The following is a 26,587-nucleotide window of genomic DNA, read 5'->3' as shown; positions in this document are numbered from 1 at the left end:
AGTTTGCAGATGACACTAAAACATACAGTCGCGTGAGCAGTGAGGAAGGTTATCAGAAAGTGCAGCAAGATCTTGATTAGCTGGGGAAGTGGGCTGAGAAATGGCAAAGGGGGTTTAAAATGGATAAGTGTGAGGTGTTGCATTTTGGAAAGTCAAATCAAGATAGGAGTTTCATGGTTAATTCAAGGGCCTAAAGGAGCGTAATGGAGCACAGGGGCCTTGAAGTTCATGTGCACAGTTCTCTGAAAGTGGAGTTACAGGTAGACAGGGCAGTGAAGAAGGCTTTTGGCGCACTGCTCTTCATCAGTCAGGGCATTAAGTAAAGAAAGTTGGGAAGTTATGTCACAGTTCTACAGGACATTGGTAAGGTCACACTTGCAGTATTGTGTTCAGTTTGGTCACCTTGCTATAGGAAGGATGTTATTAAACTTGAAAGAGTGCAGAATAAATTTACAAGGATGTTGCCAGGACTCAAGGGTTTGAGTTATAGAGACGGGTTGGACAAGCTAGGACCTTTTCTCTTCAGAGCATAGGAGGCTGAGGGGGGATCTTATAGAAGTATATCAGAGGCAAGGACAGGGTGAATGAGCTAACTCTTTTTCACAGGGTTGGGGAATCAAGCCCTAGGGAGCATCAGTTTGAGGTAAAAAGGAACAGAATACATGGGAGCCTTGGGGCAACTTTTTTTATCCAGAGGGTGGTTTACAGAGGAATGAGCTGCCAGCGGAAGTGGCTGAGGCGGGTACATTAACAACATCTAAAAGGCATCTGCACAGATCCATTGATAGGAAAGGTTTAGAAGGATATGGGCCAAGTGCAGGGAAATGGGGATGGCATGGATGGATATTTTGGTTGGCATGGACTTGCTTGGGCTAAAGGGTCTGTCTCTGTGCTGTCGGACTCAATGATTCTATGATTCTGTAGAATGCAGTTAACGTTTTAACACTGAGAAGTACTTTTTAAAAATAAGCTTTTCTTATCAACTTTCCTTATCACCATTTCTCCCTCGTTTGTTTTGAGTTTAAATAGCGATCAGTAGAAATGCACTTGACTTCCTAATTTGGTCTGTGGTATGTAACCCACTAGTCCATGTGTGCTGAATAATGTTTCAGCCAAAACCCAACCTATTTCATTCGTACAGGAACTGCAAAATTCAATATTACAGGCTACTGTCAAAGCTGTGTCAGTATAAGGCCCTACCATTTGTTTTGCTAGCATAATCATGAAACTTAAGACACTGGTGTTCAATCCTCTAAGGAGAGACATGAACTTAGTGAGAAAAGTGATGTTAACATTTCAAGAATTGCCCTTTCATCAGAATCAAATATGTTCTGGATGTGAGTTTGCTCGCTGAGCTGGAAGGTTGGTTTTCAGACGTTTCGTCACCATTTTAGGTAACATCATCAGTGAGCCTCTGACGAAACGCTGGTGTTATGTCCCACTTTCTATTTATCTGGTTCGGTTTTTTTTAGAAATAGAAAGCGGGACGTAACACCAGCGCTTCGTTGGAGGCTCACTGATGATGTTACCTAGAATGGTGACGAAACGTCTGAAAACTAACCTTCCAGCTCAGCGAGCAAACTCACATCCAGAACCTCAACCTGAGCTACAAATCTTCTCAAAACTCGCTAACCAATTACGTCTTTAACTGACTGGTTACTTTTTTTTGCGCAGTAATTTGACTTTTATCACAGGTTAATAATTCATTTTTCCTTGTTCCAATATTACTACTGGTGACTGTTTTGAACAATAGTTCAGAAAACAGTCTTTCATTACCTTCCTCCAGCCAGCCAGATTGCACTTCTTAACTCAATCCTTTAAAAGATCATCAAAATAAATTAACAAGCACTTAGCAAGCATTTATTTTTCATGTTTACCCATTTCAGGATCTGAGTAAAACTGGTACTTGTGGCAATAAATATTGTTCAATACAACTTTCTGATGATCTTAACGACATCCAGTTTTTCCGTTATCATGAACACTCAGAACATATATCCTTTAGTTAGGAATGTGCAAAGAATAAAACAAATAGCATTTTTTCCTCAACATTAAATCATCATTTTAGCATTGATTCATTTCATTGCCCCTACCATGCAGATACCAGTTGAGATGGGAGAGGATAAGCAGTCCTTAAGTAATGTTCACCTTTAATTGGTGCTTGACCAGAATCAAAATTGCAGACAATGTAGGATTTTGTCCTCTCTATTTGTTAAATCATTTTTGACAACTTTCCAGCCATTACTTTTCACAATCATCCACTTGCAAACGAACTGGCTAGCACAAGGCAAGCCTGATGTGCAAAACTCAACAATGCAAGACAGGGCAAGTGCAACAACATATTGTTCGTTAGGAGCACAAAAGCTGAAGAGTCTAGGCCCGAAACATCAGCTTTTGTGCTCCTAAGATGCTGCTTGGCCTGCTGTGTTCATCCAGCTCTACACTTTGTTATCTTGGATTCTCCAGCATCTGCAGTTCCCATTATCTCTAACACATTGTTCCTTCCAGATTTCTGAACCAGAGACAGTTTCAATAATCAGTGGCAGGGGTGGGAGAGACGGTGCTGGTATTGGTCATGAGAAGATGTATTCTAGGCTGATGCCTAGAGACAAATCTGGGTTCAAATCCAACTTTGGCAGCTAGTGGATATAAGTTCAGTTGACAATGTCTGGAACGGAAAGGTAGTTTCAGTATGATGGCCATGAAACAATCGTTGACTGCTGTATAGCCCATGGGGTTCGATAATGCCTTTCAGCAAAGAAAATTTGCTATTCCGACCTAATATGGGTGATGGTGAGTCTGCTTCTACAGTCATGTGGTTGATTCTTAACTGCTCTCTGCAAAAGCCAAATAAGTCACATAGACAAGGCGACTTGGAGTTGACAAAATACGTGAGATAGTGTTGCCCCATCATATGAAAAAGCGAAAATAAAAGAAAGGCTCGGTGATAACCCTTCCACAATTTATGATCTACCTGTCGGTGACTATTCACAGCAAAGATCAACTACCGTCTGGTGTGTATGAGTAAATACTACATAGATGGAAGTTTAAGTCAATTGCCTCCATGCCCAAAGTAAACTGACCACCACCGACATATATGGTTGGTATGAAAGGTGATTGCAATGCCATTCCATACTTTTTATCAGATTTGCAAACCACTCTCAATCTCTTCAATTTTGCATACAGGAACTCAGAACGTCCAGGAATTCTGACAAAACTCCTATCGGCTCACAGACGGTCAGCCATCTGTTCCATCTTCCCTATCTGTCTAAGAGGAGACTCCAGAATATATTAAGCATTTTCCACATCTGGCCAACCACCTCTATAAAAAAAATCTATCGACAAGGAGCTCCAGTATTGCATTAATTGAGCTAATAGCTATAAATTGTGGCTAAGATCTTTCGCAACAATGCTAGTGCAAATCAAAAAAGTTCAAATGCACTAAGCAACCGTCATCACGACACTCCTGTACAGTTGAGAGGCCTGAACTAAGTATTAGTGGCACACAAAACAGCTAGAAAAATCTCACCAGTAATGCTTCTCTGGGCATACCCTCTGTCTTCCATGGGACAGTTCATAAACACTAGTGTGATTATATTCTGAAGAAGAGTCCAGACCTGAAATGTGAACTTTCCTGCTCCACTGATGCTGCCTGGCCTGCTGTGTTCCTCCAGCTCCACACTGTTGTTTCTACTATGATTCTTGAAGCCAGTTCCACCAGCATTTGGGCAAAACTCTTGCAAAAACTTCTTCAATGCACTGGAGGCTGTGTCTAAACAGCAAAAAAACAATCCTCCCAAGTCCTGGGGTAATGGGAACTGCAGATGCTGGAGATTCCAAGATAATAAAATGTGAGGCTGGATGAACACAGCAGGCCAAGCAGCATCTCAGGATGCTGCTTGGCCTGCTGTGTTCATCCAGCCTCACATTTCATTACCTCCCAAGTCCTGTTCCTGTCAACTCTCAAATTTCTGACAGTCCACAGAAGAACAAATACAATACTCCAAAATCACGCTGAAGCATCCCTTAAAGCTTGGCGAAAATTGGCTTTACCAACTGGGAGGAGTTTGCTACCAGTCATTCAAAATGGTGGCAAATTATTCAACAAAATGCCCCATTCTTGGAGTCATAGTGTCTTAATAATGAGGTAGTATGGTAGAAGAAAAGGAAGAAAACCCTGCACTCATATCTCCAATCCAAGAATTGTCCGGTTCTACCACATGAAGAACCAAGGCAGAAACTCTTGGCCTTGAAAATGCATTACCCTTTAATCAGAAGGTCAGCAAAGCTGGGGACAATTCTGGGCACTCACTGTTCTGAGTGTTACGTATTTTATGAATCATTACACCAATTCAAAATGTGCTTTCTGTACAATAAATGCATTGGTTTAGGTCTTTGCACAGCTCCAAACTAGCATCGAAATTTCAACCCAAGTGAAATGAAAGCTCACGACCACCTACCAACACACCTTGGAAGAGGCGAACTCCATACACGCCGTCTACCTCCAAGGCAAGTTATCCGGAACGCACCTTCCAATCTATACCCCGGGAAACATGTAAACGTAAGGGAGTCTCCAACTCCAAATCGACGACCGGTTCTGCTGCTGAATGGTGGGATACCGGGATTATCACAAGGCTCCAAGTCATATTCTAGATAAACAGGACAAAATGGGTCACTTTTTTTACAGAAGATGATGATTTTCAGGCTGAAAGCTGCTGAAGCAGAATGAGCAAATTCGGGAATCAGTATTGTAGGTCGCACGTACACAACAAGAAAATTGTAGATTTATGCCCTAAATGTGGCGACCCAAACATTTCAATCCGAAAGTACTCCAGAAAAGAAACATTAACTCAAAGAATTCTACATGCTTAGAAAAGGTAATTAACCATTTAATTTCTTTCAGGAACCTATGATTACAGCATGTTCTCTGCTTTCAATTTTGGAATCTGTGCTCAGACTTAGGCAACTGTTGTGTGTCTATTCTATTCCTGCAAGACTTCTACATGAAATTAAACTAATGACCATCAGCAATCCCGAGTGGAGACCGTGTTACGTAGTTTATTTCAAATTTGCAATTCCACTCATAAGACGGGCCGTTATAGGAATTACAGAAGGGGACAAGGAAACATTGATGTAATGAGGGATGCTGTTCTGACTTCAGTCACCAAAATATTTATCAGGCAAAAACGGAACGTGAGCTTTCTTTTGCTGGTGAACGGTGTGATATATGATTTGGTCATGTCTGGGAGCAATGTTCCCAGGTCTGCGCACTCCACTTGGCACATGGCAGCATTTACTTTCAAATTGGTCAAATGAGAAACAGTCGCATATCAACAGGGGGGAGAAAAAGTAGTGTAATATACCTGTGAAGGTTATGTTGAAGCCCTCATATGACATGGAGAAGTCTGAAATGAATCGGATCTGTGTTGTATAGTTCCCGAAGAGTCCAGCACTGACTGAAGGTGGCAGGTTAGATCCTGTGAGTCTTTTCAAAGGATGAGCAAAACTTCCGTTTTCAGTGATCAGCAAATAGTCATGGGGACTTTCCAAATGAAAAGTGTGAAAGATGAACTGAATTCCTGAAATCATAGTTACCAATAAATAAAACAGAATGCCAGGAGTTCTCAAGCATACAATGTACATAACAAAGAGAGTGGTGATGCCTTAAGGGTTAATGATCAATTGTTAGAAATAGCCAAATATAAAATCAGGACTCAATCTAATAACGTTTGTTTTCTATAATGACTAAGCTTAGCCTGAAAAAAGCGTGAATTAAAATGAGCAACATTCCTGCAGTCAGGTAAGGTCACAATTTATATTATAGTCTAATTGCAAAAAAGTAAAATAATACAAACAATTAGAACCAGCATGATGAAAGAGCTGATACAAGGCAGTATTGTCACACAGAAGAGATCTGAAGGCCTGAAATCACATCAATATCTCCACCTCAATTTATTCTATTTTTGGCCTGTTTCTATTTTGGTCATAGCTATTGTGGCAGTCATCTGTCACTGGCTCTCACAATTGAGAAACAAATATCTTTACACTTAAGGGTTAATGATCAATTGTCATTTTGACAATTAGTGGGAATTAATATTAACAAATGTAATTATGAAAATTTCACATTAAAAGCTGAATTAGAAAATATTTATGACCCTGCAATCCCTTAAATATGTATATTTTCAGCATATATCCAAGATATGGTATGTTGCCTGAAAATGCTGTACTGTTCCATACAATATAAGATCACCCAGTTAGATTAATTGCTTTTAATTTTAAGCAGTACATCAGCCAAAGATTTTAGGGTCTTGTGGTGTAGTGGTAGTGTTCTATTTCTGAGCCAGAAGGTGAAGATTTAACTCTCACCTGCTCCATAGGTGTGTCATGACTTGTCTAAACAGGTTCATTAAAAATATTTCACAGCCAAATACTAAGGAGAGTATGCTATCAATGGTACTATAGTTTAACTTTACTGAAATAACCAACTACATAAGTTACATGCTAGCCATCATTCAAGATCAGCAAAGTAGCAAATTAATGGCTAAAATAAACATCAAAACAGTGGCAGACAAATAGCAGGCTGGAAGAACACCTGAAGCATTGATTGCCCCTTTCCTTCAGATGTTGCCTGGCTTCCAGCCTCCTGTTTGTCAGCCGACTGAACCTTCGATAGAATTCCTCCAATATTAGTATAATGTTCCACAGATAAGGGACTGTTCCTTTTCTCCAGATGCTGCCTGGCCTGCTTATTTAGTGACAGAAGAAATTATTCAGAATCCATTGTTCTTTCTGTGCAATGCTTATTAACCTGAAATGAAAATGGTTTGTACACTTATACACTTATTTCTGTTCATTACCTAACGTCAACTTCAGATTTTCACTTGCAATTTGCAGAGGAACATCTAATTAGAGCACAACTGGCAAATTATTTAAATAATTTTATCATGCTGTACATTAAATCACTTCTCCAAACGACAGTTACATGTGATAAGCTACAGAGGTATTTCAGAATGTCAAACTAAAATATATTTGAAAAAAAAATCTGGCTATATATTGATGTAGAAAGGATTTCCAACATATTTATAAATTGAAATGAGCCTCTGACAGATGAGGAGCCATAAGGAGTCTTGATGCACCACTAACACATGCAAGAACTTAAACTGCACTTCTTGATAATTGCTCATTTTTATCCCATTCATACTGTACTTTAAATACATTTGTGGAGAATATTACCACTTAAACAAACAGAGCCATATTTAAGATATTTGTTCTATTTTGTCCTGCGATTTGATTGCCATTTTCTTTTCAGTGCATTACAATGATGTCGGGTCTCAATGATGTTATTTACAGAATCACTTTTTCCCCAGTTCTTCCAAGCTAATATTCAGATGGCCCTAAAGTGCCAACTTACCAGAAATGAATTAAGTTCATTTATAAATATTTATCCAGCTGTTGAAGTGGAACATACAATGCAGATTAGAATAGAACAGACATGCCCTTTGAGATCTAGAATACATGCATTTTTAAACAGTTAACCCTCAATTTTGTATTTTTTTTAGAAAGCTGATGCTCTAATTCACTTTATCACCTGGATTTTTTTATTTAAGAGCTCTGTTGATAGTTTAGAGAAAAAAAGTATAATTTTGAATTGGCAGAGCATTATTGCTCCATGTCCTGGGACTTCATTTACATCTTCAGTAATCTCTAGAACAGGAGGCTGTTGAAGCAAATTGTTCACATCAGCATAATTTTTTCAATTTTAATACAGCTCACAGAAGACATATGAATGACAAACTGTATCATTTGTGGAGTCAGTAATGCATACCGCATTATCGTTGACTTCCTTGTGACCCATGTTGTGCAGAATGTCAATCAGAAAGGAAGCCATGTTCTAGTCAGACATTTCTGAATGGTAGCAGCTTTCCGTGCCCCTACTTTTTTTGGCTCATGTGTCAGAATAATGAGTATAATCCCTGGTTGATCATTGAATATTTCATGAATAATTCACAACTGATTGCTTCAATGTTACATTGCTTGGAATTTGTATTCCATTTTATAAACAGACTAAATAAAAGTGAAAATGAAAACAAATTTTCTCGATTGTTACTAAAGGAGACACAAACAAATTGTTTTTTAAAAAAAACTTGCTTTGCTTTAATTCGAAAAACATTGTTGTGAAATTCTATGCGCAACACTGCAGGTTTTTCATGGCAATGTAAACTCAGCTGTGTGCTACACCAAAGGTTCCATAGCATTATTTCCACAAGAATTTATTAGGCCAGCTTATTGATAAACCCATTGGAGTAGCGATTCTTTTAAAATTCATGACTAATGGAAGCCAAGTTTAAAACTGTCCACTGTCCAAAGTCTTCTCAAGGCCAGTTAGGGATGGGCAGTATATGTTGGCCTTGCCAGTAACACCCATGAATGAATCAAAATATTAGACCGCATGATTTAAAAAGTCAATTCTGACCAAGGGAGTAAAGTGGTACAAGTATGAACAGAATTGGAAGCTGAACTACTCTCAATCCGGAAAAAAATCATTGAATATGAAGCAAATAAACAAGGTAACTAACTTTTGTGATAATGAACTCATTCTGCTCCATGGATGATGTGCACAGCAGGTTACAGTGATTTTGTTTTTATTCAATGCAAATAGCTGAGTGCATTCAGAGTTGATTCCTTCCATCTTTTTCCAGCTTCAAAGAATACCGTCTCTTTTAGAATGTACCGTGTTGAAATAAGATATATAACTTAACGAAACTGGGGAACAAGCTTGAGATGCTAAGTGGTCTTCTCCTGCTCTTATGTTGCTGTAGAATTCTGCTCTATTGTTAACATAATGCGGACTTCCATGGAGTGGTATCACTTTTGTATACAGTTAATTATCATTTGCTTTGCAATTAATATTTATTGCGGATGCAGTGATATCACAAATTTAGTGCTTTCAATGATTCTTCACATTGTTAACAATGCCTCTGTAAGAATTTGTTGCTTCATTCCGAAACATTTCTAGCTCTAGAGATAGTAGGAACTGCAGATGCTGGAGAATGTGAGATAACAAGGTGCAGGGCTGGATGAACACAGCAGGCCAAGCAGCATCAGAGGAGCAGGATAACTGACATTTCAGGCATTTCAGAAGAAGGGTCTAGGCCCAAAACGTCAGCTGTCCTGCTCCTCTGATACTGCTTGGCATGCTGTGTTCATCCAGCTCTGCACCTTATTATCTCACATTTCTAGCTCTATTCAAAATGAACTATACCATCTCTTGCAGCACAACGGGCTTCCAACTTACTACAAGTGAAAATTAAAACTTGTATAATGTTGTTTATTCGAGCCAAAGTAATAATAAACGATTATAATACCTGTTACTGAGCTCTCAGGCTCTCTTAGGAAGCTGGCAAGTTTGCAGCGCTTCCTCTATGACTGATCTGGAAGTGTATACATGGAATATTCTCAATGAATGAAGTGGGGAGGTGGCTATTTTGATAAAACATGTGTTCTCTCTTAATTGTAGTCACAGAGGAAGAGACCACTGGTCTCCCTCAAAACTTCAATAATTGTGATAGTGGGAGCTGCCAATGCTAGAGTCTGAGATGGTGTGGAGCTGGATGAACACAGCAGGCTAGGCAGCATCAGAGGAGCAGGAAAGCTGATGTTTCAGGTTTGGACCCTTCTTCAGAAATGGGGGAGGGGAAGGGGGCTCAAATAAATAGAGAAGGGGAGGCGATGATAGAAGGTGGACAGTGGAGCAGATAGGTGGAGAGAAGACGGACAGGTCAAGGAGGCGGGGATGAAGCCAGTAAAGGTGAATCTAGGTGAGGAGTGGGGGTGGGGGTGGTCAGTGAGGTGGGAGGCACGGATAGGTGGGAGAAAAGACAGACAGGTCAAGGAGGCAGGGACGAGAGTGGGGGCTGGTCTTGGGATGAGGTTGGGGGTGGGGAGATTTTGAAGCTTGTAAAGTCCACATTGTGACCCTTGGGGGTTGTAGAGTTCTCAGGTGGAATATGAGGTGGTGTTCCTCTAGTTTTTGGGTGGCATCATTGTGGCACTGGAGGAGGCCCAGGATGGACATGTCATCTAAGGATTGGGAGGGGGAGTTGAAGTGGTTCATGACTGGGAGGTGTTGTTGTTTGTCACGAACCGAGCATACGTGTTCCACAAAGCAGTCTCCAAGCCTCCGCTTGGTTTCCTCGATGTACAGGAGGCCACATCGGGAACAGCAGATACAGTATACCACATCAGCAAATGTCCAGGTGAACATCTGTTTAATGTGGACGGCTTTCTCGGGGCCTGGGATGGGGGTGGTGGAGGAGGTGTATGGGCAGGAGTAGTACTTCCTGCGGTTGCAGGAAACGGTGCCGGAGATGGAGGGGCTAGAGGGGAGTGTAGAGTGGACGAGGGAGTCACAGAGAGAGAGATTCCTCCGGGAGACAGATAAGGGTGTGGAGGGAAATATACCCTTGGTAGTGGGTTGTCTGATGGCTTCACTGGTTCAGCACTACTCTAAAGGCTGAACTTTGAATCCCAGTTTAGGGCATCTTTATAATATGACAATGATCTGCCAGTTGATAATAAGATTCTCAGATGGAAATCTGTAATCCAAAGATGTGCAATCAAAAATGTTTATGATACAATTGACTTGACAATGAATCTTATGATATAGTTAACTGTATGCATATATTGTATATATTGTATATATATAGTATATATTGAATATAAAAAAAACACAGCTATAGTGGCAACACTGTTGCATTTGGAAGGAACCAGCTGTTTTGATGGAGATGCAGAATCTGCAACACTAAAGAGATGTCACATGACCTAGTTTGTGGTTAAAAAATGTATGTCAGATCGGGACATGGAATCTGAGGTAACTTGCCTCAGGTGCAATATCTGTTGCCCTCTCTCTTTCACTGTAACCCCACTCAAAATTTGAGAATTGGAAACCCACTGGAAGTTGAGAGTTCCAAAGGGAAATTTGAAATCTACATCCCTGACTCCAGAAAAGTGACGTCACCCAGCCATACCTGATCCAAGAAGACACCCCAGTGCAAAAAAAGTGATTTTGGCTATCCATTGGCATATCGGACAATTTGTGAATGATCATTTCTTTCAGAATTTAACTGTTACTTGAACATGGTGATTTTAAGATGAGTGTTAGATATTTTTGATCCCAATGGTTAGACACGGGTGTGTAGTCTTCATATACACATAAACAAGAACTCAATATGTTTTTCAAAAAGGGTAGCTGTTTTTGTTTACACAGTGTAAACTCTTTGTTAACTAACTTTATATTGCTCACATGTGTTTTGCTTGCATTAACTCATTCTTTGCTAATTGTAATGTATCGGCCGACCTATTTCCTGACACTGAGCAGTGTAAAATTGGCAATATCAACTTTTTAAATTCAAATGTCGCCGTGTCCAATCAAAGAGTAGAGCAAGGAAAGGGATAGGTTCACTCTCCGAACTGGATCTTAATGACTGATATGACATTACATGAATACTTATGTTTATGATGCACAGGGTTTGTGCAACCCACAAAAACATAATGATGATGGACAGGAATTTGTTGAGGTATCATGGGTCTCATCAGCAATGTCAGTGAGAGACCCATACTGTCTCTTCCGGGGAGGCCCACACAATCTAATACCAATACTGGTGAGGCCATTGGTGAACCTTGACTTGGAACTAAAACTGGATGTTCCATCCAGTGTCAGCTGCTGGCAAATCAGAGTTTAGTCGTTCATGTACTTGACAGCACGTGTAGAACGCTACAGCTGCTGTAAAAAAATCATTCACTGACATATCAGGAGTATGACAAGTGATTTATGGAAGTGGAGGGATTGTTTCCTGGAGTTTGGAGAAGGTCATGGTGGTGGAAAACAGGGGTAGAAACACGATGGCTGCCAGTAGGTCTCCTGCCAAAGTCCAGACCCTTAAAAGACACCAATTGCTTTTGACTGAGGGATCTCCACTTGGCAGCATGAAAGCCCAAGCTCAATTCCATGGTAGGTAAACAGGCTTTGGATTGAAAGGATTTCGGTATGCTACCACCTCAACTAATTAACTGTCCTTCCCAACTTCAGCCTCTCATTTCAAGGATCAAAAGATTTTTCCTATGAATTCACCAGGTTTAGTGAAGGCCAAAGGTTGCAAAGGTCCATTTTCAAAGGGTCTGAAAAACCTCCCTTCTAAATGAATTATCACATTGTAGTTGATTCAACCATTAATATGGACTCCATGCCAAAAAGCAATTAGAATATCCTCTTGAAGCAGAATAGAAAGATTTTAATCCAAGCTTCTGTGTACCCTATAACATATCCTATGCCACTATATTAAAAGATAAGTTCTTCCCAGTATCAAACCAATACTTGTCTGTCAATCTATATTAAACAATATATCTGGTCACAACTTCATTCCTTTTTGTTGAATCTTGCAGCGTTCAAATTGTCTATTGTGTGTCCTACAGTATATTATTGACTACGTTTCACAAGTATTTAATTGACTCTGAAGTGTTTTAGGAATGAAGTTGTTAGAAGCAATACATAAATGCAAGTTCTTCTTTTAGTCCTATGAGAAATCAAGTAAAAGCAAATCATAACGTTTAGAATTCTTCTTAAAAAGTGAAAACTTTGAGCTTTGAGGCACGGGAGCAATTTAAAACAAAATTTTCAAAATCAACAAATAAACAAATGAATAACATGGATAAAAAATGTTTATTGTAAACATCATTTGGGATATTCTTGTGATATTTCTATGAAGAAAAGACTTTTGGTTGCACTTACATTGTAACCCACATATGGCAGTGATCATGGAACAGCTGGAGGTACTCATTGTCTGTGTCAGAGGAACACAGATAGCCGATTGTATCTGAGATAATGGGAACTGCAGATGCTGGAGAATCCAAGATAACGAAGTGTGGAGCTGGATGAACACAGCAGGCCAAGCAGCATCTCAGGAGCACAAAAGCTCTCTGATGAAGGTTCTAGGCCCGAAACGTCAGCTTTTGTGCTCCTGAGATGCTGCTTGGCCTGCTGTATTCATCCAGCTCCACACAGATAGCCAATTAATGTGTATCCAATTCATGACCCTTTCTCAGCTGATATCAGTGTCCTGCCTACAGACTTGGAGCAGTACCTGTTTGGGCATTCAGTGCCCTTGGAGAATGTGGCAAAGACAACTTCCGCATTAAGACATCCCACGCCATAACAAAGCCCCTACTTACTCTTTCTGAAGCTGACTGACCTGCCCCAGAAAGCTGTCCAATTTTCCTCTGAAGAAGGATCATCCCAGACTCGAAATATTAATTTTATTTCTTTACATCGTTGCTGCCGGGGAACCTAGGTTTCTCTTGTGTTCTCTGTGTTTGTTTCAGATTTCCAGCAGCAACAGTGTCTTGCTTTAATGCTCAATTTAACTGTGCTGCTCTTTATCATGGGCTTCTTGCAATGCCAGCAGCTTCACTGCTGCCAGGATTGATGGGCCTTCAGCCATCAGATTGGCTAAAAACTCCTGGAGGTGGAATTCTTATTCTAAAGACCTTGGGAATCCCAATCATAGTCAGACAAGTACTTGAATGGAATTTAATTCTAAAGAGGGTACTTGAAAATTATCACAGCAGATTTGCCACCAGCTGGCTGACCAGGGTTTGAGGCCACTCCCACAGCTATTAAACTCAGCCCGTTATTTCAATTAAGACAGCATAATTATTGAAGTAGGGGTGTTGTGGGTATAATCACTTACGCCCTTTCTAACATCAATAAATTTATCCAATAAGATGCCATCTCTCCTTTGCAGTTCGTCATTCCTGGGATGAGGGTGTTGCTGGCCGGGTCAGTATTTATTCTTCATCCCTATTTGCCCAGAGGGCAGTTAAGAGTCAACTACATTGCTGTGGATCCGGAGTCACATGGAGGCCAGACTAGGTAAGGATGGCATACTTCTTTCTCTCAAAGACATTAATGAACCCAGAGGAGGTTTTAGGATAATCAACAGTCCCTATCAGGCTAGTTTTAATTTTAATTGAATTAAAATTTCACCATCTGCCACGGTGGGATAGCAATCCATGTCCTCAGAACATTAGCCTGGGTTCTGGATGACTAGTCCGGTTACATTTTCATTATACCACTACATCACTTATCTTCCTCATGTTGCTTAAATGAAGACTGAAATGGTATGTTCCATACTTTAAAATGGAAGATACACAGTTACCCTCTTTCAAGTTTGAAGCAGAGACCAGGTGAAAATGTGGGATCAACTGTGCAGTTAAGGCACTCAAATTGACTCACTCATACATTGAGACCAACGCTTTCTACTTGATAGAAGTACCATTCATGAAAGAAGGCAGTGCATGATTGTAAAAATATTTTTGAAAGTCTACTTCTGGTGAGAGATCACAGTAGGCGGAAAAACATCACTGAACGCTCCTTTAATAGAACTGTGGGCAACGTACTTTCTGATAAACAGAATACTAATTACTATTGGTGATGTTAGCAGCCCAACAGTGAACAAATCTAATGCCCACTATTTGAAATGAGGCATAAAACTGTCTAAAATAAAAGAACTCATTGTACCAAGCTAAACATTCAATTATTTGTACCTCCAAGTCATTTCTTGCCTCAATGCCCTGCAGTGTGTTAGTTTATACAATAACAGAACTATGTTTTTTAAGATTTCCTAGTATGTGCCACACAAAGCACAAATGCTTGACTCTTACCTTTGCCATGTGATGTTTCCACGGTCCATGTGCAGTTCAATGAGTTTCGATAAAAATCAGGAAACCCAGGAGATAGGATGGTTCCACTTGATCCACGGATGTAACCTCCACACAGAGCTAAAAATCAAGGAAGTTGGATTCACAGCATTCAATAATCAGTAACCTAGAAGCTTTATAAATTTTCTGCATTGCTGACAATGTTAAAATAATGAATATACAGTACATTACTGCATTTCAACAGTAGTCTCAAGTGTACCAAGATTTTATCAAAACTTCATTAACATGCAAATCAACAATTATCATGAAAGGCTTTCCCACAAAGCCAAAGTACATATTGAAGCTAATTTATTGCCATTTTGATACAAATTCATAATAGTAGCAAAATTACAAAATAATCAAACCTGAATTTGGCACTGTACATTTCACCAAAATCTTCATATTTTGATACCACAAGCACATTAATGTCCATTTGAGTCACAGAGGTTTACAGCATGGAAGGAGGGCGTCCTGGCCCAACTTGTCCATGCCACCCAGTTTTTACAAATAACCTAGTTCCATTTGCCTATGCTTGGTCCCTAATCCTCCATACCTACTTGATCCATGTACCCGTCCAAATATTTCTTTAAAGATAAAATTGTCCTCACTTCCATCATTATCTCTGGCAGCCCATTCCAGACAATTAACATTCTCTCAATTTGAAAAAATTGTCCCCCTCGACCCTTTTGTACCTTTCACCTTAACTTATGCCCTCTAGTTTAAGATTTCCCTGTTATGGGAAAAAGCTGTTGGTTATCAAAATTTTCTCTGCCTCTCATGATTTTATAGATCTCTCTAAGGTCATTCCTCAGTCTCCTACGCTCTGGGGAACAAAGTCCCAGCCCATTCAAACTCTCCTTATCACTCAAACTTTCCAGTCTAGGCAGCACCCTATGAAATCTTTTCTGCACTCTTTCCAATTTAATAATATCTTTTGTATAGTAGGCTGACTGGAACTGCATGCATTACCACTAATGTGGCCTTACCAACATCTTATACAACTGCAACAAGACACCCCAACTTCCATACTCAGTGTTCTGACTGATGAAAACAAGCATGCCAAAAGACTTCTTCACCACCCTGTGTACCTGCAACTCCACTTCCAAGGAGCTATGAACCTTTACCCCTAGTTCTCTTTGTTCTGTAACACTCCCCAGGACCATACCATTGACTGTGTAAGTCTTGCCCTGGTTTGACCTATCAAAATGCATCGCCTTGCACTTATCTAAACTAAACTCCAGTTGATCAAGATCTCACTGCGTTCCCAGATAATCTTCTTCACTGTCCGCTAGACCATCAATCTTGGCATCATCTGCAAACTTACTAACCAATCCTCCCAAATCTCATCTAAATCATTTATGTAAATGATGGATAACAGCGGACCCAGAAACGATCCTGCAGCACACCACTAGTTATAAGTCTCCAGTTTGAAAAACAACCCTCTACCGTCACTCTCTGTCTTCAACCTTCACTCCAATTTTGATTCCAATTGACTAACTCCCCCTGAATCCTACGAGATTTAACCGTACTCAACAATCCACCATGCACCTTGTCAAACGCCTTTCTCAGGTCCATCTAGACAACATCTACCACATTGCCCTCGTCTACTTTCTTCATCACTCTTTCAAAAAACTCTGTCAAATTCATGAGACACAATTTCCCACACACTGAACCATGTTGACTATCTTAAATGTGTGTTTGTCTCTCCAAATGCTTGTTGATCCTGTCCCATAGAATCCCCTCTAAAAACTTACCCACCATGGACATTAGACTCGACATTCTGTAGTTCCCAGACATTTGCCTGCAGCCTTTCTTAAATAATAGCACAAAATTAACCATTGATACAAATATCTCCTCAAAGGGCACTTCAATTTCCTCCCTAGCCTCCCACAAACTCCGGGGATACACTTCATCTAATCCCGGAGATATATTCACCTTAATGCATTTTAAGACTTCCAGAACCTCCTCATCTCTAATGTGGACTGTCTTCAAGGCATCACTATTTATTTCCCCAAGTTCCCTAGTATCCATGCCTTCTTCGATGGTAAATATTGACGAGAAATATTAATTTAAGATCTGACCCATCTCTTGTGGCTCTGCACATAGATGACTTTGTTAATCTTTAAGACTATTCTCTCCCTAGTTTCTCTTTTGCCCTTTATGTACTTGTACAATCTCTTTGGATTTTACTCTGCCAAAGCCATCTTGTGCCCCCTTTTAGCCCTCCTGATTAGTGTCTTAAGTGTACCCCCATACCATCTATACTCTTCCAGGAATTCACTTGATTGCACATGTCTAAACATGTCCTACGCCCCCTTCTTTTTCTTGACAAGGGCCTCAATAATTCTCACTATCCAGGGTCTCTGACTCCTGCCAGCCTTATCCTCCACTCTAATAGGAACATGGTGGCCCTGATCCCTCATTAACTCACTTCTGAAAGCCTCCCACGTACCAGACATCCCTTTGCCTTCAAACAACCTTCTCCAATCAACTTCTGAAAGTTCTTGTCTAAGACCATCAAAATCGGCCTTGCTTCAAATGATGGGACAGACCTATTCTTTTCCATAGCCATTTTACAACTCATGGAATTATGGTCACTGATCCCAAAGTGCTCCCCAACAAACACTTCTGTCACTTGCTGTGCTTTATGTTTCAAGAGCAGTTCAAGTTTTGCCCCTTCTCTGTACACTGCAGAAGAAATTCTTCCCAAACACACAATATAAATTTCTTTCCATCCAAATCCTTAACACAATGACAGCCCCAGTTGATGTGGGAAAAGTTAAAATCCCTGACTATGCAGTCTTTATTTCTGTACCTTGATTTATGATTTAAAAGGCGGTTATCAAAAAAAGTCTCTTTGTCAATGAAAGAATTACCAAAAATACTCAACGCCTTCATTGATCAGCAATTTACAGAGTGCTGATGTTATGTAAATTGAACCAAATTTCAAGATAATGATTTTCACTGCATCTCCTGCCGCTGCACTGAAATATGAAGTCAGAATCACTGAAGTCAGTATGATCCACCGAGATGCGAAAGCCTGCTAGGGTCTCAGAGTAAGATTACCCAAATTTAAAGTGCTGTAGAAACATTTGAAATAAAAAATGAACTTTTTTGCTGCCTTGTTTAAAATATCTTTGCATTGCTCAATATTTCGGATTCTACCTACTGCATCATTGGCAGTGGCGCCACTGGCATTGCAACTGCATGTGTATTGAGTGTGCCCCTGCAGTCATCAAGGCAGCAAATGCATTTTACCATAATGCTGAAATCAACCTCACTAAGTTCCTTCCTGCCTATCGTAGCAAGTGTCTGGCCAAAAGTAGAATGGGACGCAATGCTACGTCCCTGCTCACGTCAGTGCTATAAACAACTGCTCAAAGCTGTTCTCAAAAACAATGGAGAATATCCTATAAATTTCACTTCCCATCACATTCCTTTTGGGCGGCACGGTGGCTCAGTGGTTAGCACTGCAGGCTCACAGTGCCAGGGACCCGGGTTCAATTCCAGCTTCGGGTAACTGTCTGTGTGGAGTTTGCACATTCTCCTCGTGTCTGCGTGGGTTTCCTCTGGGTGCTCCGGTTTCCTCCCACAGTCCAAAGATGTGTAGGCTAGGTGGATCGGCCATGCTAAATTGCCCATAGTGCTCAGGGGTATGTGGGTTATAGGGGGATGGGTCAGGGTGGGATGCTTTGAGGGGCGGTGTGGACTTGTTGGGCCAAAGGTCCTGTTTCCACACTGTAGGGAATCTAATCTAATTGATTAGATTAAATGCTGCAGCTGTACAAAACTCTGGTGCGGCCGCACTTGGAGTATTGCGAACAGTTCTGGTCACCGCATTATAAGAAGAATGTGGAAGCTTTGGAAAGGGTGCAGAGGAGATTTACTCGGATGTTGCCTGGTATGGAGGGAAGGTCTTACGAGGGAAGGCTGAGGGACTTGAGGCTGTTTTCATTAGAGAGAAGAAGGTTGAGAGGTGACTTAATTGAAACATATAAAATAGTCAGAGGGTTAGATAGGGTGGATAGGGAGAGCCTTTTTCCTAGGATGGTGACGGAGAGCACGAGGGGGCATAGCTTTAATTTGAGGGGTGAAAGATATTGGACAGATGTCAGAGGTAGTTTCTTTACTCAGAGAGTAGTAAGGGAATGGAACGCTTTGCCTGCAACGGTAGTAGATTCGCCAACTTTAGGTACAATTAAGGCGTCATTGGATAAGCATATGGATGTACATGGAATAGTGTAAGTTAGATGGGCTTGAGATCGGTATGACAGGTCGGCACAACATGGAGGGCCGAAGGGCCTGTACTGTGCTGTAATGTTCTATGTTCTAGAAAGGTTTGCATTTCTGCTTAATAAGTTAAAGACTGTGAGCTCATACAATATTGTTGTAACCCTGTTTTTTATCACCCCAAGGGAGTTTTACAAAATGCGTCAAAATTCAAATTTCCTGGCAGCCAGATTTTTTCTGGTGGTCCCAATGCCAGCTAATTAGGTGTTTCATAAAATTACAAGCAAGAGGAGCCTGTCCAGCCTATACCTAACTGCACATGTGGTGAATTCCATCGACATCACAGATGATGAAATTAGGTGACAAGTAACCACGTTCTCAATTAATTTTGCTTCCCTCTTTCCCTAAGACTCAGAAGTAGCAAATACAGCCTTTCATTGAAGTATTCTCTAAGGTTTTGATCTACTCCAGCAGCATATCTATGACAATTGGAGGAATACCTTCACAACTAGGCAAAGCACGACTCCATTGGTAGTTAGGTTCACAGATAAGAGCCTCGTCATCACTTAGGGTGTAGCCTGGATCACAACTGAAGGTCACAGAAGATCCAACATACAAAAGATTTCCATTGCGTTGACCATTTACAGGAATTCCAGGGTCCAAGCAAGAATCAGATTGTAGTTTCACAGCTGAAAACGTAATCAATGAACCAGAATTAAAACCAAATTAACGAGAAATGGCCATGGCCTAATTAATTTGAATTTACCAGTAATTAAACTGTTCAGGCAAATTGCAGAGTTTGGGTCAGACACAAATCTAGTTGTGAACAAAATGCCAGCATTTCATTATAATCCGAGTTGATAATGGCCAAAGCAGGCTCTTACTAGCTCCAAGGAGTTTGATCCATTCTCTTTGATGAAGGAATATTTTAGTTGAAAATAATTCAATACCAGCAGAATATCATAAATTAATGCTTTAGATTTTGTAATGTTGACCAGATGGAAATCATTGGCTTACAGAACTACCTTTTGTTCTGTTCACACACATGAAAATTATAATCTTTACCCATTATGTTTGTATTTAGTAGAAATATTTCATGTGGCCAAATTTGAAGTGCACACTGTCATAGTTTTTGAAATAGATACCAGGCAATTGGGCTTATAGATTTGATTTAATTAACAAGATAGCATAAACTGTGAATATACAAGAAACAGCAGTGAAATAATCAACGTATTGCGCATCAACATTTAACAGTGATTGTTTTCGTTACAGTATTTAAAGCTATTCAAAACTGTTCGTCAGCATGTAGCAAGATCGTGTTTAATTGCAGAGCAATGTTAGGAGAGATTACATTACTGTTGTATGCTAAAACAGGACTGTTTCTTTGAAATGCAGTGCTGGTGAATAAAACTGGTAGTGAAAACTGAGATTTCATTGTATCAAATACCTGTACAACTATAGGGCAAGTGTTAACTAATTTGGCTGTGAATTGGCAAGATGAAAATGAAATCTGCTCGTCTGGAGTTTGTTCCATAAACTTCTGCATTCAAGGTAGAATATTAGATTCCACTCTATCAAAATCCTTACTTGATAGGAGAATTTTTTAAAAAATGAAAACAATCACTCCTTACTTTACTCCAGGCAATATTGTGTAGCCATTGCTGGTTTCATACATTTTAATTTTGTTTTTTAATTAAATAGTGCTGTTCATTTCATCCTTTATAATGTTGACATTCATGAAAGGTGAACAGAATGATATGGCTAGTGGCACTATGATATAAGGGAATTATGAAATCTGGCACTGCTCTTTATTATTGTTTTTGCAGGAGGTTCAACTAAAGGACAAACACAAGTTACTCAGCATTGGCCAAACACACATTCCTTGTCACACAGAGTACAAGACGACGCTGACATCAAGTATTAAAGGTGATAGCTGCAGACAGAACAAGTCAGGAAAGTTTCTGCATGTCTCAAATAGCATTTGAACTGTAAAGACTGGCAGACACTGAACAGGGCAGATTAGTGGAATCACAGATTTACGAAACGACTTTAAGACAGAATGAGGACATTCTGTACACTGCTCATGCCACAGCACTGCAAGAGCAACACTCCAAGTATAACTCCCCCCACACCATTCCATTTCTTTCTCTCTCAGGTGCATTTCCAATTCCCTTTTGAAAACCCCACTTAAACCTGTCTTCACCACATTCAAGCAATGCTTTACAGATTGTTAGAACTCAATGCATGTAAAAAGAGTTTCCTCACATTGCCTTTTTTCCTGCCATTAATTTAAATTGATTACCTCTGGTTCTCAAGCCCGTTACCAAGTTGGTTGATGGGGTAATTCCCCCTACCTACGCTGTCGAGACCCTTCATGGTTTGTAACACCTTTACCAAACCTCCTCTCAATCTCAGCTTCTCCAATCTATCCTCTTAATTGAACTGCTCCATCCCTATTGTAAATCATTTCTGTACCTTCTATAAAATGTTCATATTATAATAAAAGCATCAACAGAGTGACTATGAGTTCAGAGCAGTGTTGTGATTCAGGAATGGAGGGTCCCGATGCTTGCTAATCGATAGCTGTTAATCACAGAGGTACCTCTGAATAGAACAACACAATTTACATTGCAACTGCAAAACAGAAAATTAAAGCTTGTAAACCCACCCAGTGAAATACAACTTGGGGATATTTTAAACACCCAAAACCTAATCACACACTTAACTAAGCATTTCACATCCAGAAGTGGATGGTGCATAGGCTGTGTCAAACATTGTATTCCTGATGTTAGCCCCTGAAAATGTCCCACTCAGGGAGCTTTCAGAAAAGACACTAGAGACATGAATTCCCACTTCTTCATTCTCATTTATATGCAGGGCATTTGCAGTTTTGTGTCATATGAAAAATTTTGCCGTACACAAAAGTCTAAGTCAATAATGTAGATTGGTGAAAGTCCTGGCCTTAGTACAGGCCCCTGGGGAAACTACCGTATACCTTTCTCCAGTCAGGAAAAAAAAACCATCTGCAGCTACTTTCTGCTCGCTGTTAATGATCAACTTCACATGCATGCTGTCACTGTCACTTTTATTCTGTGGACTTCAACTTTGTTACTATGAATGTATGTGATCTAGTTTTCTAAAACTCTGTGAGAGCACTTTGCAACACCATGGGGCCTGGCAGGATACATTAATGTAATGCAAACAGATCCTTTATCCTCCAGCAAATGGGAATACTTTTGTATTATGGTTCCCTTATGATTTTACGTAGACAGAGTGATAGTGATTTAAAAACTGTCTTCAGCTAATTATACATGAATATTTCTTACAAATACAAAAAGAGATTGCTGGGAAATTTCAGCATGTCTGGCAGCATCTGTGGATAGAAATCAGAGTTAATGTTTCAGATTAATGCTTCGGAACTGATGCTCCCAGGCCTGCTGAGGTTTTCCAGCAATCTCTATTTTTGTTTCTCAATTCCAGAATCTGCGGTTCTTTTGGATTTTGAGTATTTCTTTGTCAAGAGAATAGTCAAGAAGTGAAATTGATTTATGTACCCTTCCAGTGACTTGGTTAACTCATTTTGATTGGGTTATAGCCTGTGGACATTAACCAATTCACTATGAAGCAAACTCTGACCAATGGTAGCTCTCTTTGAAGTGCCAGTGAAGGAAAGTCTACAGAAAGAAAGAACAGCTACATTTATACCTATATGGCTCATCTTGCTTACAGAATATAACGAGATAGTTATTGTTTTACAGTAACACCTGCAACAGAAATAGTTTCATTTGGTGAAGACCATTGGTGAAGTTGAGTTCTATGACAATGTAATTTGGCACAGGTCATATTCCGTATAATACCACAGTGGCAACCAAGAGGCCATCACTCTAAATATTTCCAATATAGAGATGGGAAGATACCTATTCTATTTGGGAAACTTGACAAAAGAATTGGAGACAAAGGGGCCCAAAAGTTGCTCAATTGATGTGTAAATTTAATTGGGTCACCAATGCCCTTCAGGTTACAGAGTCCATCATCCCTGCTGAACTGGGTGGGACTGCATGCAACGCCAAAATTACATTGACCTTTGTTGTCCTCTTAAGCTCTAAAAACAAGAGCAAGCAGAAACTAATATCCCCTTTTCAGGGTATCAGTGTTTCCCACATCATCAGCTGAAATAACGAAGGAGAAATGTTTCTACACGTATAGTTAGATTTAAGAGTCTAGGGACCTCCTGTTTTGCCTACCTAGTTGGCATTTCATTGCATTGTTGTGCCATTGACTTTCATTATATCAGTTCACTCTTCAGAGCAAAGTACCATAATGGATCAACATTGTCTTCTGCAAGGTCACCAACCAAGAAACTTTCCCAAATATAATAAAGCAAGAACTCTAGATGCTGGAGTTCTGAGACAAATGAAAATAAAAATTTCTAGAAAGATCCAGCAGGTCTGGAAGCATCTGTGAAGAAAAGAAAAGAGTTTTGAGTCCCATGACCCTTCTCTAGAATCATTCTTGATTGAAACGTTAATTCTATTTCCTCTTCACAGATGCTGCCCGACCTGCTATAGTTTCTCCAATAATCTCTCCCTCTCGTGCCAAAGTAAATAAAGTTACTGTAGTCTCAGAGGACAAAGGGGCTGCTTTCTGAGTACTCGAGAGAAATAAAAATATCATACAAAATATATTGTGGTTTTATAGTGGTATCTGCCAAAGGTTGACTATTCATGGAAATTAAAACTAATTTGTCAGTTCGACTAAGGAAGACTACCCATGTATGAAAAATATTGGAAGAAACAAATAATACCAGAGTAGGAAATATTAAGGTATCAGGTGGGTTCAGGGGAAGAAGGAAAGTAATAAAGTCTAAATTAGGGCTTTGGTACATGTGTGCAAATGTGCAGAGAGTGATAAATAAGATTGGCTGCAATGCAGACAGCCCTGTAGAAATATTATGTTGTGGAAATAGCAGGAACACAGCTCAAAGAAAGGCGAGACAGGGCTCTGATGAAGGGTCTAGGCCTGAAACATCAGCTTTTGTGCTCCTGAGATGCTGCTTGGCCTGCTGTGTTCATCCAGCTCCACAGTTTGTTATCTTGGATTCTCCAGCATCTGCAGTTCCCATTATCTCTGAGGATATTAAACAATCCTGGATATGGTGCTTAGCAAAGACAGGGACGGAAGGAAATGAGGAGGGGCGGTAGGCTTGACCAAGGAGAACATTCCAGTGCAGCAGAAGTAGGATGTCCAGGGGAATTAAGAACGGAACAGATTTGACTATAGCTAAAATACTAAAAAGGTACAACCATATTACTCAATTAAATCTATGGCATACCAATTAGTAGGTAAGCCAGAGGTACAAACTAAGAAGGAATTTATTGGGAAGTGCAAAAATTAGGGAATATGTTATAATGGAGTCTTTAATTATCTGAACATAGATTAGCGTAATAGCAGAGTGGCAGGCCTTGGACAATGGATATTGCTCCAGTCTCCAAGCCAGGGGTTCTGCACCCAAGTCCCAGTCCTGGAATTGATGGCCATGGCAAGTCCATCTTTACATGGCCAAACAGTTTGAGTATCAATTTGTAAATTCTTCCAACACATGCCAACAGCAGGCGGCAACAGTAGGAGAGATTCCTCGTCACCCAAGTGATGGAAAGAAATTGGGGCTTTGATCACCATTACATATGGATCCAGGCTGCAACATGCATCTAAGGGTACAACCTGGGGAAGAGCGAATGCAATAAAGTCTAATTCTGGGTCATGATGCCAGAATGTAAAAATGCAGAATGTGGTAAATAAGATTGGTTGCAAATTCAGACAGGCCTGTGAAAATCTAATGTTGTGGCAATAACAGAAATCTAGCTCAGAGAAGGGCAGGACTGGATATTGAATATTCCTGAATATGTGGTGTTTACCAAAGGTAGGGCAGGAACTTTGACATTTTGTTGGGTCAGTTAGCTGAATGGTTAGTGTGGATCAGATGGGTACCAACAACAGGGTGTTTGATCCATCTTCTCACTAGGGTAGAAGCAGGACCTGCCTTCTTGCCCTAACCACGGTTGAGGTAGCAGCATCATAGAGCATATCTTCCTTCAGGCTGAGATCTGAAAATGTAGTAACAATGTAAAGGTTAGAGAAGGGCATGAATTCTGTTGTGTGTGTTTGGGAAACTTTTCTTTGGCAATGTGCTTCCACTGTGACCAGGAAGACAACATTACTGGACCTTGTTCTTGGGGAAAAAACAGGGAGGAGAGGAAGTGGATCATCTCTCAGTCGGGTAACAATTAGGGGACAGTAATCACTGTATTGCAAGGTTTGGTTGGTTGCGGTAAAGAACGAAGGACAAACCAGAGTAAGATAAATAGAGCCAAGAAAGCCAACTTCAATGGTTAAAGAATGGACATAATCGAGATAAAGTGGAACCAAAGATCAGCAGGCAAAACTGCAACTGAGCAATGGACTGCTCAAGGCTGAAGTAGAATCAAGGTAGAGGAAGGTATCCCCTTCCCACAAAAGGAGAAGAAACAGCAAGCAAACCTAGAGCTTTCTGAATAATGAAAGAAATTAAGACAAAGCAGAACAAAGTGTATTGTTGACAGAAATCAGCTGTATGTTGAGAAATAGGTCAAAAGTAAAACACTCAAGGGCATTAAATAAGTAAATACTAGAAGCAAAGAGAACATATTAGTGAACACTGGAAGTTAACATAAAAGTAAACATAGAAGTCTTCTGTATATGTAGTAAAAGTTAAAAAAAACCTGTTCAGATTAAGAATAGGCCAATCAGAGATTAAAAGGAGGATTTACCCACGGGGCAAGGGTATGACTGGAGTATGAAGTGAATAGTGCATCTGTCTTTACAAAGTCGAAGATGTTGTCCAGATCCTAGGGCCAGAAGAAGAAATTCAGACACTTAAAGCTTTAGAATTGATAAGGTTGTGTTGTTGGATAAGCAGTATGTAGTAGAGTTAATAAGACAACACAGCCAGAAGGCTGAGACTTAAGTCTCAGGACTGGTACCAGTAGACTGGAGAAGCGCTATACCTTTGTTCAAAAAACTGTATAATGATAAGATAGCAATAACAGGTGATCAATTTCACTTCAATGATGAGGAAACTAATTCTGGACAAAATTAATCGCTGTTGCAAACATGGTTAGTTAGGAAATGTTGGCACAAATTTATTAAGTGCACATTATGTGATGTTGAAAAGGTAGCACGACAAATTGCGTGCACAAGAAATACACCATATGGCATCATTGGCTTTATGAACAGGGGCACAGAATTCAAAAGCAAGAAAGTTGTATAAAATACTGGGTCAACACAAAATTTTGGAAGGATGTGATGATATTAGGGAATATGCAGAAACAATTCACAAAAGAAATTCCACCAATGATAAACTTTAGCTATGTGGAAAAATTTGAGAAGTTGTGGCAGTTCTCCTTGGAGAATGGGGATTGAGAGAATAATGAAGGATCCATGCAGAGTATATTTGGGAAACATTTCCCATTGGTGGAAGGAGGGCACAAATTTAAGAAAATGGGCAGAAGAACGTGAGGAAGAATATTTTTTGTCCAATGAGTGGTTAGAATCTGGAATTCCTCATTTG

General features: G+C 40.0%; 1 protein-coding gene across 1 annotated transcript in view; it reads right to left on the bottom strand.

Annotated features, from left to right (window-relative positions):
* Window positions 1-26,587, bottom strand: part of csmd2 (CUB and Sushi multiple domains 2) — a 1,700,996-nt gene that overhangs the window by 412,987 nt on the left and 1,261,422 nt on the right. The window contains exons 18-21 of the mRNA XM_048558072.2: window positions 19,482-19,670; window positions 14,716-14,832; window positions 5,361-5,576; window positions 4,458-4,646 (exon numbers count right to left, since the gene is read on the bottom strand). Coding sequence (XP_048414029.2) covers window positions 4,458-4,646; window positions 5,361-5,576; window positions 14,716-14,832; window positions 19,482-19,670 — 711 coding nt within the window. The remainder of the gene's footprint in view (window positions 1-4,457; window positions 4,647-5,360; window positions 5,577-14,715; window positions 14,833-19,481; window positions 19,671-26,587) is intronic.

The sequence above is a fragment of the Stegostoma tigrinum genome, chromosome 24 (assembly GCF_030684315.1).
Source record: "Stegostoma tigrinum isolate sSteTig4 chromosome 24, sSteTig4.hap1, whole genome shotgun sequence".
Classification (NCBI taxonomy): domain Eukaryota; kingdom Metazoa; phylum Chordata; class Chondrichthyes; order Orectolobiformes; family Stegostomatidae; genus Stegostoma; species Stegostoma tigrinum.
The sequence above is the reverse complement of the archived record's forward strand: the minus strand, read 5'-3'. Positions and strand labels throughout refer to the sequence as shown.